The sequence below is a fragment of the Cavia porcellus genome, unplaced genomic scaffold (assembly GCF_034190915.1).
Source record: "Cavia porcellus strain 051 isolate PalLab524CR breed Dunkin Hartley unplaced genomic scaffold, mCavPor4.1 scaffold_7, whole genome shotgun sequence".
In the NCBI taxonomy this organism is placed as follows: Eukaryota; Metazoa; Chordata; class Mammalia; order Rodentia; family Caviidae; genus Cavia; species Cavia porcellus.
In genome coordinates, this window is record NW_026947490.1 from 13,842,484 (window position 1) to 13,856,635 (window position 14,152).

At 40.5% G+C, this 14,152-nt stretch overlaps 1 protein-coding gene across 3 annotated transcripts in view; it reads right to left on the reverse strand.

Moving 5' to 3' along the window:
• Garre1 (granule associated Rac and RHOG effector 1) overlaps positions 1 to 14,152 on the reverse strand; it is a 100,620-nt gene that overhangs the window by 25,582 nt on the left and 60,886 nt on the right. For all 3 annotated transcript variants that reach the window (XM_003467198.5, XM_013149788.3, XM_063252565.1), the window contains exons 4-8: positions 8,601 to 8,741; positions 8,296 to 8,391; positions 8,013 to 8,174; positions 6,586 to 6,744; positions 2,862 to 2,959 (exon numbers count right to left, since the gene is read on the reverse strand). In XM_003467198.5, coding sequence (XP_003467246.2) covers positions 2,862 to 2,959; positions 6,586 to 6,744; positions 8,013 to 8,174; positions 8,296 to 8,391; positions 8,601 to 8,741 — 656 coding nt within the window. The remainder of the gene's footprint in view (positions 1 to 2,861; positions 2,960 to 6,585; positions 6,745 to 8,012; positions 8,175 to 8,295; positions 8,392 to 8,600; positions 8,742 to 14,152) is intronic.

Consider the following 14,152-nt stretch of genomic DNA (forward strand, 5'->3'; position numbering starts at 1 on the left):
AAACTCTGTCTCGAAAAAGACCAAAAACAAAAACAAAAAGATATGCGTATGAATTACAAGTAATTTCAAATAACAATCAAATCAAAATTCTGAGGTAGGTGTGGTGTGCTCAGGCATGATCTCAGAATTTGGGAAGCTGAGGGATAAGGATTGCAATTTGAGGAAGTTGTATTGTAAGTTCAAGGCCAGCCAAAGGAACATAGTTTTTTGTTTTTTAAAATGGATGTTTTGGGACATAAAATGAATTGGTAACTCTTAATATAGTAATGGGCTCTAAACTCTTCTGTCTGAATCTACTATTGTTTCAAGAGTAAATAGGGGGAAAAAAGAACAAATGGTTCAGGGCTGGGAAAGTAGCTTATGTGAGGTCTTAGGTTCAGTCCTTGTACCTTAAAAGAAAAATTTAAATAAAACTTGTAAGCCAACAATGGTAGTGTACAACTATAATCCTAGCACTCTGAAGGAAGATCACAATTTGAGTACATCTGTGCAACTCAGAAACTTAGTGAGACCCAGTCTCAAAATACAAAATAACAAAGGACTGTGTATGTAGCTCGATGCAAAGGTCCTGTGTTCAACTGCTACTACTGTACTGAAAACAAATAAGTAAACATGTATGCATTACCCAACCACCACTTCAGTCCACACAAGGACTAATAAGTGTCTTTGTTCCTTATTATTTCTTCCTATTCAAACAATTTAAACATCTTCTCTAAGTATGCATCCCGATTATAATTTTAATACAAAAATTAGACATACATTGGAAGACATTTGCCATGTGCTATTAGTAAAACTCTAATGGCAAACTGCACAGACAAATCTGTATGAATATTGGAAGAACAAATCCTTAGAAGTAGAGTTGTATAACCGCTGAGGTCATATCCTTTATTTTAGGTTTCTGATATAATAAACTACTTTCCAAAAAGGCAGTGTGATTTATTCTCTATTCAACCTTTCATTCTTTGAGCTTGTAAGGTAGACCAAACCAGTACTATAACATTATTTAGCACTGTTATTCTAAAATAGTTAACATTTTTGGCAAAATGGCATCATGTGGTTTCTTGATGTCTTCCTTTGGTCATTTGGAATGGTTACATATTTTCTTCACATATTTGTTGACCACATGAATTTTGTTTGGGTTTTCTTTGCTTTTTTTCCCCACAGTACTTAGGGCCTCCACACTGAGCTGTATTCCCTATCCCTTTTTAATCTGAGACAGAATCTTACTAATTGCTAAATTTCCCTAGGCTAGACTCAAATGTATCCTTGTGCCTCAATCTACCTTTGGGAGTAGGTATTTGTCACTATGCCCAGATTGTTTTTTTTCCAGATGTTTATTTTTTGAGACAAGATCTCACTATGTTAACTCTCAATTCTCTGTCCCTAGCTTCCTGAGTAGCTAGGTCACTGTGGATGGTAATTATTATGCGTTCCTTCTATCTGGTCACATCCTTTGCCTGTTTTTTTCTGACTTCTAAGGAGCTTTTTTTTTCCCCCATTTAAGTACTGGGGACTGACTCCAGAAACACTCTACCACTGAGCTACATTGCCCAGCCCTTTATAAAAAATACTGCCCAATTCTTTGTTTTTTTTTTTTTTTTTTGTCTTTTTGAGACAGGGTCTCGCTGTGCAGTTCAGGCTGGCCTTGAGCTCACTTTGTAGCCCAAGCTGGTCTTGAACTCCAACGATCCTCCCACTTCAGCCTCCCAAGTGCTGGGATTGCAGGCGTGAGCCACCACGCCCAGCTTTGTTTTAGTTTTTTTGAGACAGTCTTGCTATGGAGTCCAGGCTAGCCTTGAACTCATAATCCTCTTCTTCCAGCCTCTCAAGTTTGTCAGAAATATTTGCAAACATTCCTGGCTTTTCTTTATTTGGTGTCAGGGATTAAATTCAGGACTTTTGCACTGAACAATATCCCCAAGCCTTTTAAATTTTTTGAAAAATTTAATTTTTTTGTAGCACTGGGGATAAACCTACACCCTTTGCATTGAGCTACACCCCTCACTTCAACCCTTCGTTCTGAAATTTTGAAGCAGGGTCTTGTTAAATTGCAATGTTCCATCCTCAATTTGCAATGTTCCATCCTCAATGTCGCAGAATGCTGGGATTATAGATGTGTGCCTTCATCACGGCCAGCCTTATTTTATTTAGCGACAAGGTCTTGCTAAATTGTCTTGGCTAGCCTGAATTTGCCAACAGCCTGCTTCTGTCTCCCAAGAGGCTGGAATTACAAGTATGTTCCTCTATACCTGGCATAGGAGCTTTTTAAAAAATAGTAACAAATTAAGAATAATCCTTTGGAAAGAAATAAAAGATGTGCAGTGACATTGGGTATGTGATGACACCAACTCAAAAGCATCAGACTGTGGCTGAGACTGACAAAGCAGATGAAATTCTATGTTCTTTACAGAAGTAATGGTTGAACTGGAAAAAATGTTCTTTACAGAAGTAATGGTAGAGAAATGATGTACTGTATAAAGTTTAGAAGCTGACTCTAATAAAAAAAAAGATACTGTTGCCCCATTATGATTCAAGAGTACTGACATTTTAATTACGTTATGGCAGTGAGGCTATCTTGCAAGCATCTTGGCCTCCTTCCTAGACCAGTGGAGGCGAACCTATGTCATACATGCTGCAATGGGCTGTTTGCCATCACTGACAGCTCAAAAAGGTTTGCCATCACTGTCCTAGACCAATAATCACAATCTATACCACTAACATACCACTAATGCCCATAAACCTGTACATGTAACAATCAATATCTGCTGCTTCAATTAGCATAGATTCTGTTCAAAATAAAGCAACCATTTCAAAGGTACACAAACATCAATCAGCTTCTGGTAATTTAGGAGTCAAGTTACCATGTGGATGGGACTTGAACCACGATTCTGGTGCCTTCTAAACTGATTTGGGGGGCATAGGCTTCTTTATTTTCAATCTGTGCTGTGTCAACCACCACCTAAGAGAGAAATAAAAATAGCCACTAGTTTTCAGGAAGGAAAGTGGAACACAAACATTATCTAATACACACGCCTGTCAGTGCTGAGTGACCGGCAAGAATTATTTCCCTGACAGCACATTATGGCCCAGTTAGGGCCCCATATAGACAATAGCAGGTAACCAATATAGAAACACTTTACTAAACTGAAAGCAGTTTCCGGATGTGTGGTTTTCTGAATTTTCCAAGCACCTCTAACATTCTTCCACACTATGAATGTTAATCAGGAATTACTCTTTCCTGTATCTTAGTATTTTTATTTCTCTGTATTTGAAAGAAGTAAAAATGTCATTGAAAGTTAAAACTTTCAGGAGCCGGAGATTTAGCTCAGCGGCTAAGTATCTGGCTGGAAAGAGTGAGGTTGTGAGTTTGATCTCCAGTACCAAAAAAAAAAAAAAAAAGTTAAAGTTTCAGAAAAATTCATTTTTAATAACTAGATATAAAGCAGAAGTTGGAGAAAGTTTTTAAAAGATTATTCTATTGGGCTGCTGATTTAGCTCAGCGGCATAAGCATCTGCCTTGCAAGCAGGTGGTCATGAGTTCAATCCCCAGTACCAATTAAAAAAAAAAAGATTATTCTACCCTCAACCATATGAGGTAGTATACAGTTGGGGGGCTGAAGCCAGAGAACTGTTTTGAGTTTGCCAGCCTGGGCTACAGAATGAGTTCAAGGTTGAATTATAGAGCTAGACCCTGTCAGAAAAAACAAAAACAGTATCTATATTTCAGAAGGGATAAAGCTGCACAAAGGTGCTTATGATTCCAAATTGGCCTAATACAGCTGATTTAACTGCTATAAACAGAATTCCCACAGATGGTCCCTTCGGAAAAGATTTCCTGTCCAAGGAATAGCCTTTGTTGGATCTGACAGGTGTTTCCTTTCTCCTCCCAGCCCTAGAGCCATAATCTAAAGGTTCTCTGTGAGTCAGACACAAAGGTGCCCTGCAATCAGTGGGCAGGGAACTAAGAAATTGTTTCTGGTCTCTGAATAAGACAGAATTTTTTTTTTAACTTACAATGCTTTTCAAAAGAGCCTGTGTGTCTTGCCTCCTGTTTGTACTCCTTTCAGAATACAGGGCCATGGCTCTCCCAGTTTCAGCTGAGTGGTCTTTGGGAAGTGGTCTAAAGGCAGAGGGTTTTTTTACAGTTCAGAAGGCATCTCCAGTTTACTATTTTTTGGGGGGTTCTTATGATATGGAACAGATTTGAGAGGAAACAGCAGCTTATCTCCGTGGACAAGCTCTCATCTGGCTCTCTAACAAGGCAGCACTGCCCTAAGCTGGGCCACCTGCCCCCTTATCTTCTTACAACACAAGACAAAAAGACAAGCATCTTCCCTCTCGATAATCTTTTTTTTCTTTTGGTGGGGTGGGGCGTGCGGGATGCGGGTGGGAGTAGGGGTGGCAGGGGTGGGTTTTGAGACAGAATTTCACTATGTAGTTCAGGCTGGCCTTGAATTTAATTTATACCCCAGGCTGGTCTTGAACTTGTAGTGATCTTCTTGCTCCCCCTAAATGCTGGGATTACAGGGGTGTGCCATCAGGTCTGATCCCAATAGTTCATTTCATGAATGAAGGAGAAATCAGACTACAAAGAATTCTTTTTCTTTTTCTTTTCTTTTTTTTTTTTTTTTTGGTACTACTAGGAGATAAACACAGAACCTAGACATCCCCAGCCTTTTTTGTTTTAAATTCTGAGACAGGGCCTCACTAAATTGCCAAGGCTGGGCTGGAATTTACAATCTTCCTTGCCTCAAATGGGATTATAGGTGTGCTGGCTCAGTGCCTAAGATTTTATGGATTAATGATGCCAAACAAAAAGCTAAATGGTTATTTCAGACATTTATCTTCTAATGCCACCCAAGATTGGTAAAAATTTTTTTTCTTTAATATATGCGAAGACTAAATCACTACTTTTGAACTGGTATCATTTTATTCCCAATAGGAGATAAGCAGAGAGCTGGGAAATGAAGTGACTGGATGGGGTACAACCTATACCAGTATGTTTAGGGAGGGGAAAAGATCCTGGAGCTGACACCTGGAACTGTCAGGAGCAACCATTAAGATCACAGATGAGTCTCTAGGCTTAAGGTGGCTTAAGTGCAAAGGCCTGAGAGAGCACAAGTTTGGCATATCTGAACAGCAGAAAAACACCTGTGGTAGCTGCAGAATAGTCAGGTCAGGTGAAGGAGCTCTGTCAAATGGGCGCTACTGTAATGTTTGCCCTAAATGAGGAATCCCTACAGCATTTTTCAACTAGGTTTCCTGAAACTACATATTATCAACCTTTAAAAGAAAATCTCTCTCTTTCCTTCCTTTCTCTTTCTTTTCCTCATCTTCCTGCCTCCCTAGAACCCTTTATTTCTTTCATGGTAGGGAATAAACCCAGAGCCATCACACTGAGGTACAATAAGTCTTTTTTAAAAACTTTTTTGAGACAGGTCTTGCTAAATTGTTCCAAGTAGATTCAAACTTGTGTTCCTCTCATCAGTCTCCCAAAGTGCAGAGATTATAGGCATGTTTTCACTGTGCCCCCCACTGCCCCCCCAAAAGACTTTTTTTTTGCCTTTTTGAGACAGGGTCTCTGTTGTAACCCACCCAAAAAAAAGGCCCCGTGATGAAAAACGGGGCAAGATGTCTTTCTTAAAAGATGCGCTTTTATTTTAGCTGGCCCAACAACACAGTGCAGATGGAATTTGCAAAGCTGTGCAACTGAGCTGGAATTTTGACTGATTTTTATAGTTTATTTATGATTAGCTCATTGATCATTAAGTACATAGTGATGAGAAACAGAAACAAGGTGGCCCTTTGTTCCTCTTTGCTTGAGGTAAGAGGCATTTCACAGTGGGTGGTTAGCCAATTCATAGCCCTTGGTCTGCCAATTCCAGGAACATTTGTGTCTCATAAAGGGAACAGTGGTTGACACAGCACCATTTGTCTCTTACAAGGGGAACAAAGGTTGACATAGCACACAGGTTACTTGGGGGGGGGGCGACGTATAAAGACGCATAAAGATGCGGTCAGTTAATCTATAACTATGTGGTTGGTGCTTGGTTACTAGGGTAACAAGTTCAGTACAGAATGACAATAATGCTAATAACTATCCATTAACTATTTTTGCTAATTTTCTTTTAATCAACTATTTTAATTTTTCAGCATCTTAGTATAACAGTCTTACTATGCAGTTTAGGCTGGTCTCAAGCTCACTTTAAAGCCCAGGTTGGTCTTGAAATTGCAATGATCCTCCTGCCTCTGCCTCTCCAGTGCTGTGATTATAGGCATGTACCACCACACCCAGTTGAAAAAAAAACTTTTAATGCTGCTCTTTCTTTTCTTTTTTTTTTTTTGGTCTTTTCTCGTTTTTACCGGTACCGGGGATCGAACTCATGACTGCCTGCTTGCAAGGCAGGCGCTTATGCCGCTGAGCTAAATCCCCAGCCCCAATGCTGCTCTTTCTTAATCTATTACTTCAACACTAACAAATTTTGAGACATTTCATATTTTCATGCATGAACCTGCACCACACCTTCAGGTGCTTGAAATGTCTCTAGTCTCTCATCCATTACACATACATGCATGCTCACTTACCAATCCAGCCTGGCCAAACAGAAGCTGCACAGCAGTCTTGCAGGCACCCCGCCATGTGGATGGGCATACTTGGTTCAGCACTTCTGTCACAGGAAAATCATCCCTGGATGTGATTCCATTATAGCAGCCTGCTTCCTTAATCAGTTGTAACATCGTGTGCTACAGATTGACAAGAGAGTTCACACCTCAAGATAAAGCCATGCAAGATTCTAAACCTTGTCAGAATGCATTAACACAGTCATCCTCAGGATAAAAGCATATTAAGTACACTCGAATCCTGAAATTATCAAGAGATTTTCCCATTCCTATAGTATAAATCCTACAGATTTAGAAACACACGTATAAAAAATACACACATATGATTTCTTTTGTTTTTGTTTTGTGGCACTGAGGATTGAATTGTGGGGATTTGCTTTAAACTTCTTTTATTGTGATACATGGTCTCACAAAGCTGATAAACTGCTCAAACTAGGTTCAAACTTGTGATCCTTCTCCATCAGCCTCCCAAATTGCTGTTATAGGCTTTTTCTTTTCTTCTTCTGTTTCTTTTTGTTTGCTTGGTTTTCTTTGTTTTTAAATACTAGAGATTGGAGCCAGGGCCTCACACATGCTTGGCAAATGCTCTAGCACTGAGGTACAGAAGGATCTTAAGTATTTTCTTTAATTAATTAACTGATTTATTTTGGGTACTAGGAAAACTCAGGACCTCACGCTTGCCAGGCACTTGTAACAGTGAGCTAAATCCCCAGCCCCTTACAGGGTACCTTTAAACTTCTTAGGTTAAACATCTGAAAAAATTATGTACAAAATTTTTTTGGGATATGTCTCATTTAAAACATTGGGCTGAACTCTCAGTTCAGTGGCCTAACATATCTGAAGCTCTGAATTCAAACTTTAGCATCACATAAAGGGAAAACAGTTACCAAAGGGTCTGCTTTCAGACATTCCTGAGGAGAGAGAGAGAGAGAGAGAGAGAGAGAGAGAGAGAGAGTGTGTGTGTGTGTGTGTGTGTGTGTGTGTGTGTGTCTCCTGATGGGGTACTGGGGATTAAACTCAAGGTGTTCTACCAAGGAGCTACACGAGTCCTGTCTTTTCTTTTTTTTTTTTGAGACAGGGTCTTCCCAAATTGCCCAGCTGAATTTGAACTTACAACTTTCCTGACCTAGCCTCCCAAGTAGCTGGTATTGTAAGGATATACCACTGCATCCAGCTCGATTTTGTTTTTTTAACCTACATTCTTCATAAACCCTTAAATTCCCCTTAACAATTCTATTTTTGGGGCTGGGGATTTAGCTCAGTGGCATAAGCACCTGCCTTGCAAGCAGGTGATCTTGAGTTTGATCCCCAGTACCGATAAAAAGATTAAAAAAAAAAAGAACTCTATTTTCAAGTTTATTCTTGGTTGTTAGAACTCCATGGAAAGCTACCGTTTTAAGTTTCAGATTGTCGGCGGCAGACTCGTTAAAAGAGACACCCTTCAGGAAGTGCAATCCTATCTGCACGGGGACGGTGGGAAGTTCACACTGCATGGGCTGCGGGGGTGTCTGCCTCCGCCCTGTCTGCTGGGCTTCTACCTCGCTGCAGCAGCCCTGGAAAACAATTGGATGGGAGACAGGTGAACCATTGCTCAACTGTTAAAACATCTGGTTCATGCTACATGATGCAAACATCTCCCAAAGCTCCCCATAGCTACCAGACAGAAAAGTATACCTGCAAACTTGCTTCAATCGCCTTTGGATTCAGGTGGAAGCCAGCCTTCATTGCATATTCACAGTGGCCCAAACTTTCCAGAGCTATCTTATATGCCTGCAAGTAAATTATTTTCAAGAACCAAGAATATATAGCAGATTTGAATGATAAAATCCGATGAAAATAGGAATTTCAAATATCTATGGTTATCAAAATGCTCCAATTGCTACTTTATTATTCTCTCTAATTGGTTCAGCATCCCAACTTTAATTCCTCCCCTCATTCATATCATGTGAATATCAATATGAGGATTTTGAAAAGCTTACTTGCAAAGCACTGTCAATTTTTATATTCAGTTCTTTTAGCTGGTGCTCAGGAATTGCTGCACTTTGAGAACAGAAGAGCTGCTGAACTTCAATTCCTGCTAGGCAGCCATCACAGCCTCTTTCTCTTAGTCTAGATGTTGCCTACAACATTAATAATGACTGGTAAATACTTGAGATGTTACAGTTACTAGCAACATTAAAACAACAACTCAAACAAAGCATAAAGATATCTAAGCATTGTATATACACCTGAGGTTCTGGATTCTCCATACTGAAAGTGTACAGTCTAAAATTCTGAAAGCCTAAGTTAACCATTTTAATGCGAAAACAAACCTGATCTATCATTACCTTATATGACAAATCTTGGAAAGAAAAATAAGGCTGGCATACCTCTTTTTTTAATACATATATAGCATTCATGAATTTCTAATTCCCCTGCTTTGAAAAGGCAGATTACCTAGGATACTAACATCTGGGGTTTGCAGAATAAAAAAAGGAAGAACACATAAAGGTTGAGTGTTTCCCACGTGCCAAGGCAAAAGCCACAAAACTGAACAATAAAAACAAACATTGGCTTAGGAATGAAGAAACAGAACTTTTGAAATATGCACAAGATTGTTGTACAGTTATTAAAACTTGTTGAAGCAAGACAGAAAAACAAGCAGAAACTAATCTGTGTCATAGTATACACGTTATGCATGTGGGTCAGGACTAGAAGATAATACAGAAAAATATTTGATTTACTAGATGGGTGAAGAGATCCAGATAAACTAACTCACTTTTTCTTTTTGTTGTAATTATATTTGTGAAATAAGTTACATTTTCTGAACAGCTAATTTTTGTTTTTCAAGGCCAGATACTCCCTCTGTGGAGTATCTCTGACTACCAATTAAACTCTGACCCTCTTCAGCTGGAAATAGCCAGACTGGTCTTCACCCTTTGACATCTCACAGCAGTTAGGTGTATTACTTCAAATGGGGAATATTACAGGTAGCTAAGTTACTACAGGTAGAAATATTGTAGGCAGCCAGACAAGGATGGGCCCTTGAGAGGTCAATGCATTAGGTAACTGATGTTGGAGGCATATTCACTGAAGGCCACGCTTCAAGAACAACTACTTTATACTTCCCCTAGGGATGAATAGCAGTGATTGATAATCTAAGTAGGTATCAATTTTTTAATTATAAATAAGCACTGATTGATATTCTAAGTAGGACCAAACCTCCTTAACCCACTCCTTCCAGGAAAGTCCTTATCTAACCCTTGTGTGCTTGCTATGTGACTTTCCAATTTGATCCTTATTAGTTTACCATATTCTTATACCACCATATACCTACCTTGTGATTTCTAACTGGATCAATATTACCTAAGTAACTGTACTTACAATCTTATTGGTTGACTATATAGTTCTGTCCTATCTTAAACCTGCCCCCTTTTGTAGCTTTGCTCAATAAACACCTTGGAGAACAGGGGTTAGTGGGCAACCCACTTTCCAGGCCCTCTTCTCTCTCTCTTGGAAGCTTTCTTTCTCCCCAAAAATTCTTTTTTTTTTTTTTTTTGGATACTGGGGATCAAACTCATGACACGTACTTAACAGGCAGGTACTTATGCTGCTGAGCTATATCCCTGGCCCCAAATTTTTCCTATTCTTTAAAACAAAACAAAAAAAAAAGATTCTCCTCTCAGCCTCTTGCTGTAGTTATAGGTACGTGCCACTTAAAACTGCAAAATATTATGTTACTTCCTGCAAGATACCTAGAGGATAAAACCAGATCCCAGTAGTCCTGGAGCTGATAGCCTCTTGAGCAGAAAAGGTAAATAAAACGTTGAATTAAAAATGGAGAGGGTAAAAGATACAGCTCAAGTGGCACACCACCTGCTTGCAAGCACAAGGTCCTGAGTTTGATTCCCAGTATCAAGAAAGAAAGAAAGAAAGAAAGAAAGAAAGAAAAAAAGAAAGAGAGAAAAGGCTATGCATGGTGGTGCATGTCTATAGTTCTAGCACTTGGGAGGCTGAGGCAGAAGGATCGCTGTGAGTTCAAGGCCACCCTGGGCTACAAAGTAAGTTTGAGATCACCCTGAACTGCACAGTGAGACTTTGTCTCAGAATGACAAAAACAAAAACAGAAACAGAAAAACACATTGAGGGAAGTAAAATACTGTAACAGGGAGCACCTGAAAAACTGAGAAAAAGGCATTTTGACTAAGAGTTAAAGAAGCAGGTGGTCAAAGGAACTGAGTATGTATGGATGTGTCAGGACTAGCAAACAGGTCCCAACACACCTAGGCCACAGAGCCTAGGAGAACAAGAAGACAAATACACAGAACTACAGCCCATGTGAGCCAGGGGGAAGAGGGGCCTCAGATAAGGCTGGCAAGTAAAACAAGAGCCAGACATGGCAGGATAATGCAGGTCATGGGGAAGGGTCCACACTTTACTCTGAAGAAATGAGAAGCAACATCACCCAATTTTTTTTTATCGGTACCGGGGATCGAACTCACGACCACCTGCTCACAAGGCAGGTGCTTATGCCACTGAGCTAAATCCCCAGCCCCAACATCATCCAATTTTAAAACAAAGGATAGCACAACAGGAAGCACAGAAAAGAATCTAGAGAAGTAACAATCCCCTGAACTTGGACAGTGACAGCAGACAAAAAAAGAGGAAGAGATCTGGGAAGTATTTTGGAAATGGGACCTGCAGGACTCTCTTAAGGATGGGACTGATACAGACTTGATGCAAAGACTAAAGGATAAAGCGTTCGTCAATCAATGTCCCAGTATAGGGTGGCACCACTTACTAGCAGAGAGAACTGGAGAGAATCAGATATATGGAGAAAAACTGAAACTGAGACCGCTAAGAAGAGCTAAGGTGGGCAGCAGCCAAATTCAGAGGGCCAGAGCTCACAGGAAGTAGCTGGTTATGTATATCGAGGCATCTCCCATAATAGGGTGTCCTAAGTTTGCTAAGGACATGCCCTGAGGAGAAGGCACCTTGAAATGAGCCTTAAGAAACTCACATTCAGAAGCTGTACTGAGGAGAGTCTAGGAAAGATGAAGGAAGAACAGCCCAAGAGGAAAGAGGGTAACCAAGCAAACCTGGACCTTGAGCTGGGGATGTGGTAGGAGTGGGTAGTTCCAGCAACTCAAGAGAGGCTGAAAGAGGACTGCTTCACAGCCGGGATACATGTCAAATCCCTGTCTTTCTCAGCATTCTCGAGGCTGAGGCAGAAGAACTGGAAGTTCAAGCCTAGCCAGGTCTTAATCTGGGCAACTGTTATGGCCTCATGCAGTTTTAGATGGGGCTTTTTCAGAGGTGGCTGAATCTAGAGTGTATGACTGATTCATCGTGCAATGCTGGGATTAAGGGTGGGTAATTGCTGGATCAGTCCACTGATTGGACTGGCACTAGACTGGATACAATGCAAGGGACAGAAGGAGGCTTGTCTTGCTCTCTCTTGTTCCACTGCCATGAACTGTTGCCCCTTTGCCATATTCCACCCTACATTGGAGCAGCCAATTCTAAACTAAAACTTCTGCAAACTGTGAGCTAAGTAAACATTTATCCCTTTAACTGTGGGTGTCAAGCATTTGGTGTTAGCAATAAGAGATGAGTAATTAAAGCATTGACTTAGCAAGATCTTGTCTCAAAATTCAAGAAGGGTAGTAGATGATTTGGGGAGGTAGCAACAAAAAGACACTGGACTTAATCTCCAGTACTAGGAGGAAAAAAAAAAAAAAAAAGAAAAATGAAATGCTGGGTATGGTTGCACATGCCTACAATCCCAGTACTCGGAAGGCTGAGGCAGGAGGATCATTGTGAGTTCAAGACCAGCCTGGGTTACAAAGTGAATTCAAGGCCAGCCTGAACTGCATAGTGAGACCCTGTCTCAAAAGACGAAGACGAAGACGAAGACGAAGACGAAGACGAAGACGAAGACGACGACGACGACGACGAAGAAGAAGAAGACGAAGACGAAGACGAAGACGAAGACGAAGACGAAGAAGAAGAAGAAGAAGAAGAAGAACGCTGGTTTTTAGACACCAGAAAAGTACAGTACTGCATTTACCCCTTGTAAATACTATGAACTGCTGACTGGAGTTAAAGGGCTCACTGGATTTATAAACACAGAGGGTGGACACCAGTGACTTTGACAAGAGAAGGCATATTCTTATGTAGCAGTGAAAGCCAGGTTTTGGCAAGCTGAATAAAGTCCTTTATATAAAGTTTTAAATTGTCAAAATAATATATTATACCATGCATGGATATACGCAGACACTAAAAACATGAAAATATGCACAGGAATCAGACTGTAAATTCAAGAGGTTTATCTCTACAGTGGAAAGGATGAAAACAGCCAGTAGAGAAGTAAAAAGGGATTCAACTGGATCTGTAATAACATTTTTTCTGTTAAACACAAAAGGCAGGAAGCAAATGTGACACAAAGCTAAGATCCATCTAGCAAAGAACATGGGTGACATGTTTTATATGCTTGAATTACTTTGTAATAATTTTGCTTTATAATGAATGAAGGTGAGAAAAAAGGTAGACAACTCCTCTAGTCTTGGCTGTGAAGAGCAGAGAAACAACGTAGCAGGGTGGATTTTTCTGTTGGAACCATATTTGAGTGCCAGTAAGAAAAAGCAGAGGATGAAGCAAAGAAATCACAGGGGTCACAAAAGCTAGGACCTCGGGGCTGGGGATTTAGCTCAGAGGCATAAGTGCCTGCCTTGCAAGCAGGCAGTCGTGAGTTCGATACCTGGTACCGATTAAAAAGAAAAAGACAAAAAAAAAGGTAGGACCTCAGGGATGGAGGCAGAGTGGGGTTAGGGCAGGTCTGGACAGGAGGAAAGGGAACCTCCTCTATTATTATGAAGGGGAAGGAAATAAAGATGGTTATAAGGTGGGGCCAGGGAACTGTGGCATTTTGGCGATGGGGTGGGACACTGGACAGAAATAAAGGTAGGACAGACTGAGCGGGCAGAAGATAAGCCAAGGTGATGTGGCCAATGTACCACCAGAAAGCTTCATGTGGATACTCAGCATGAAAGATGCCAGCAGGTGGAGCAGAATAGACTGGCCAGGTATTATGGTTTCTGAATGTGAGCAGCATAATCAGAAGCTGGACTGAGAAAAGTAAAGCTCAGTGAGAGAAGTCTGAACTACCTACCACCCAGCAGTCTAAGAGGAAGCAAATGGGATGCACCCCTAATGCAATCTCTACTAAGCATGTTGGGGTCTTTTGATAAAGAGCAAGAAAACAGGAGGCAAGCCTTTACCACCTTTACCATGAAAGGGCTGGAATATAGCTCAGTGACAGCACCTACTTGGTAAGAATGAAGTCTTGCGTTCGAGTCCTGGCACACAAAAAAAAAGTCTAAAAGAAAAAAATATGATGCAAGCATTTCTAAAGTAAAGTGATTTGGCTATCAAAAAATATAGAATTTCCTATGTCCACTGAGTTTTAACTCTGGCGTGGCTGTGGCAGGGGCCTGTCATTCCATTGTCTGCCAAGCACTCCGGCTTGCCTACCTGGCTGCCTGGCTAAGCA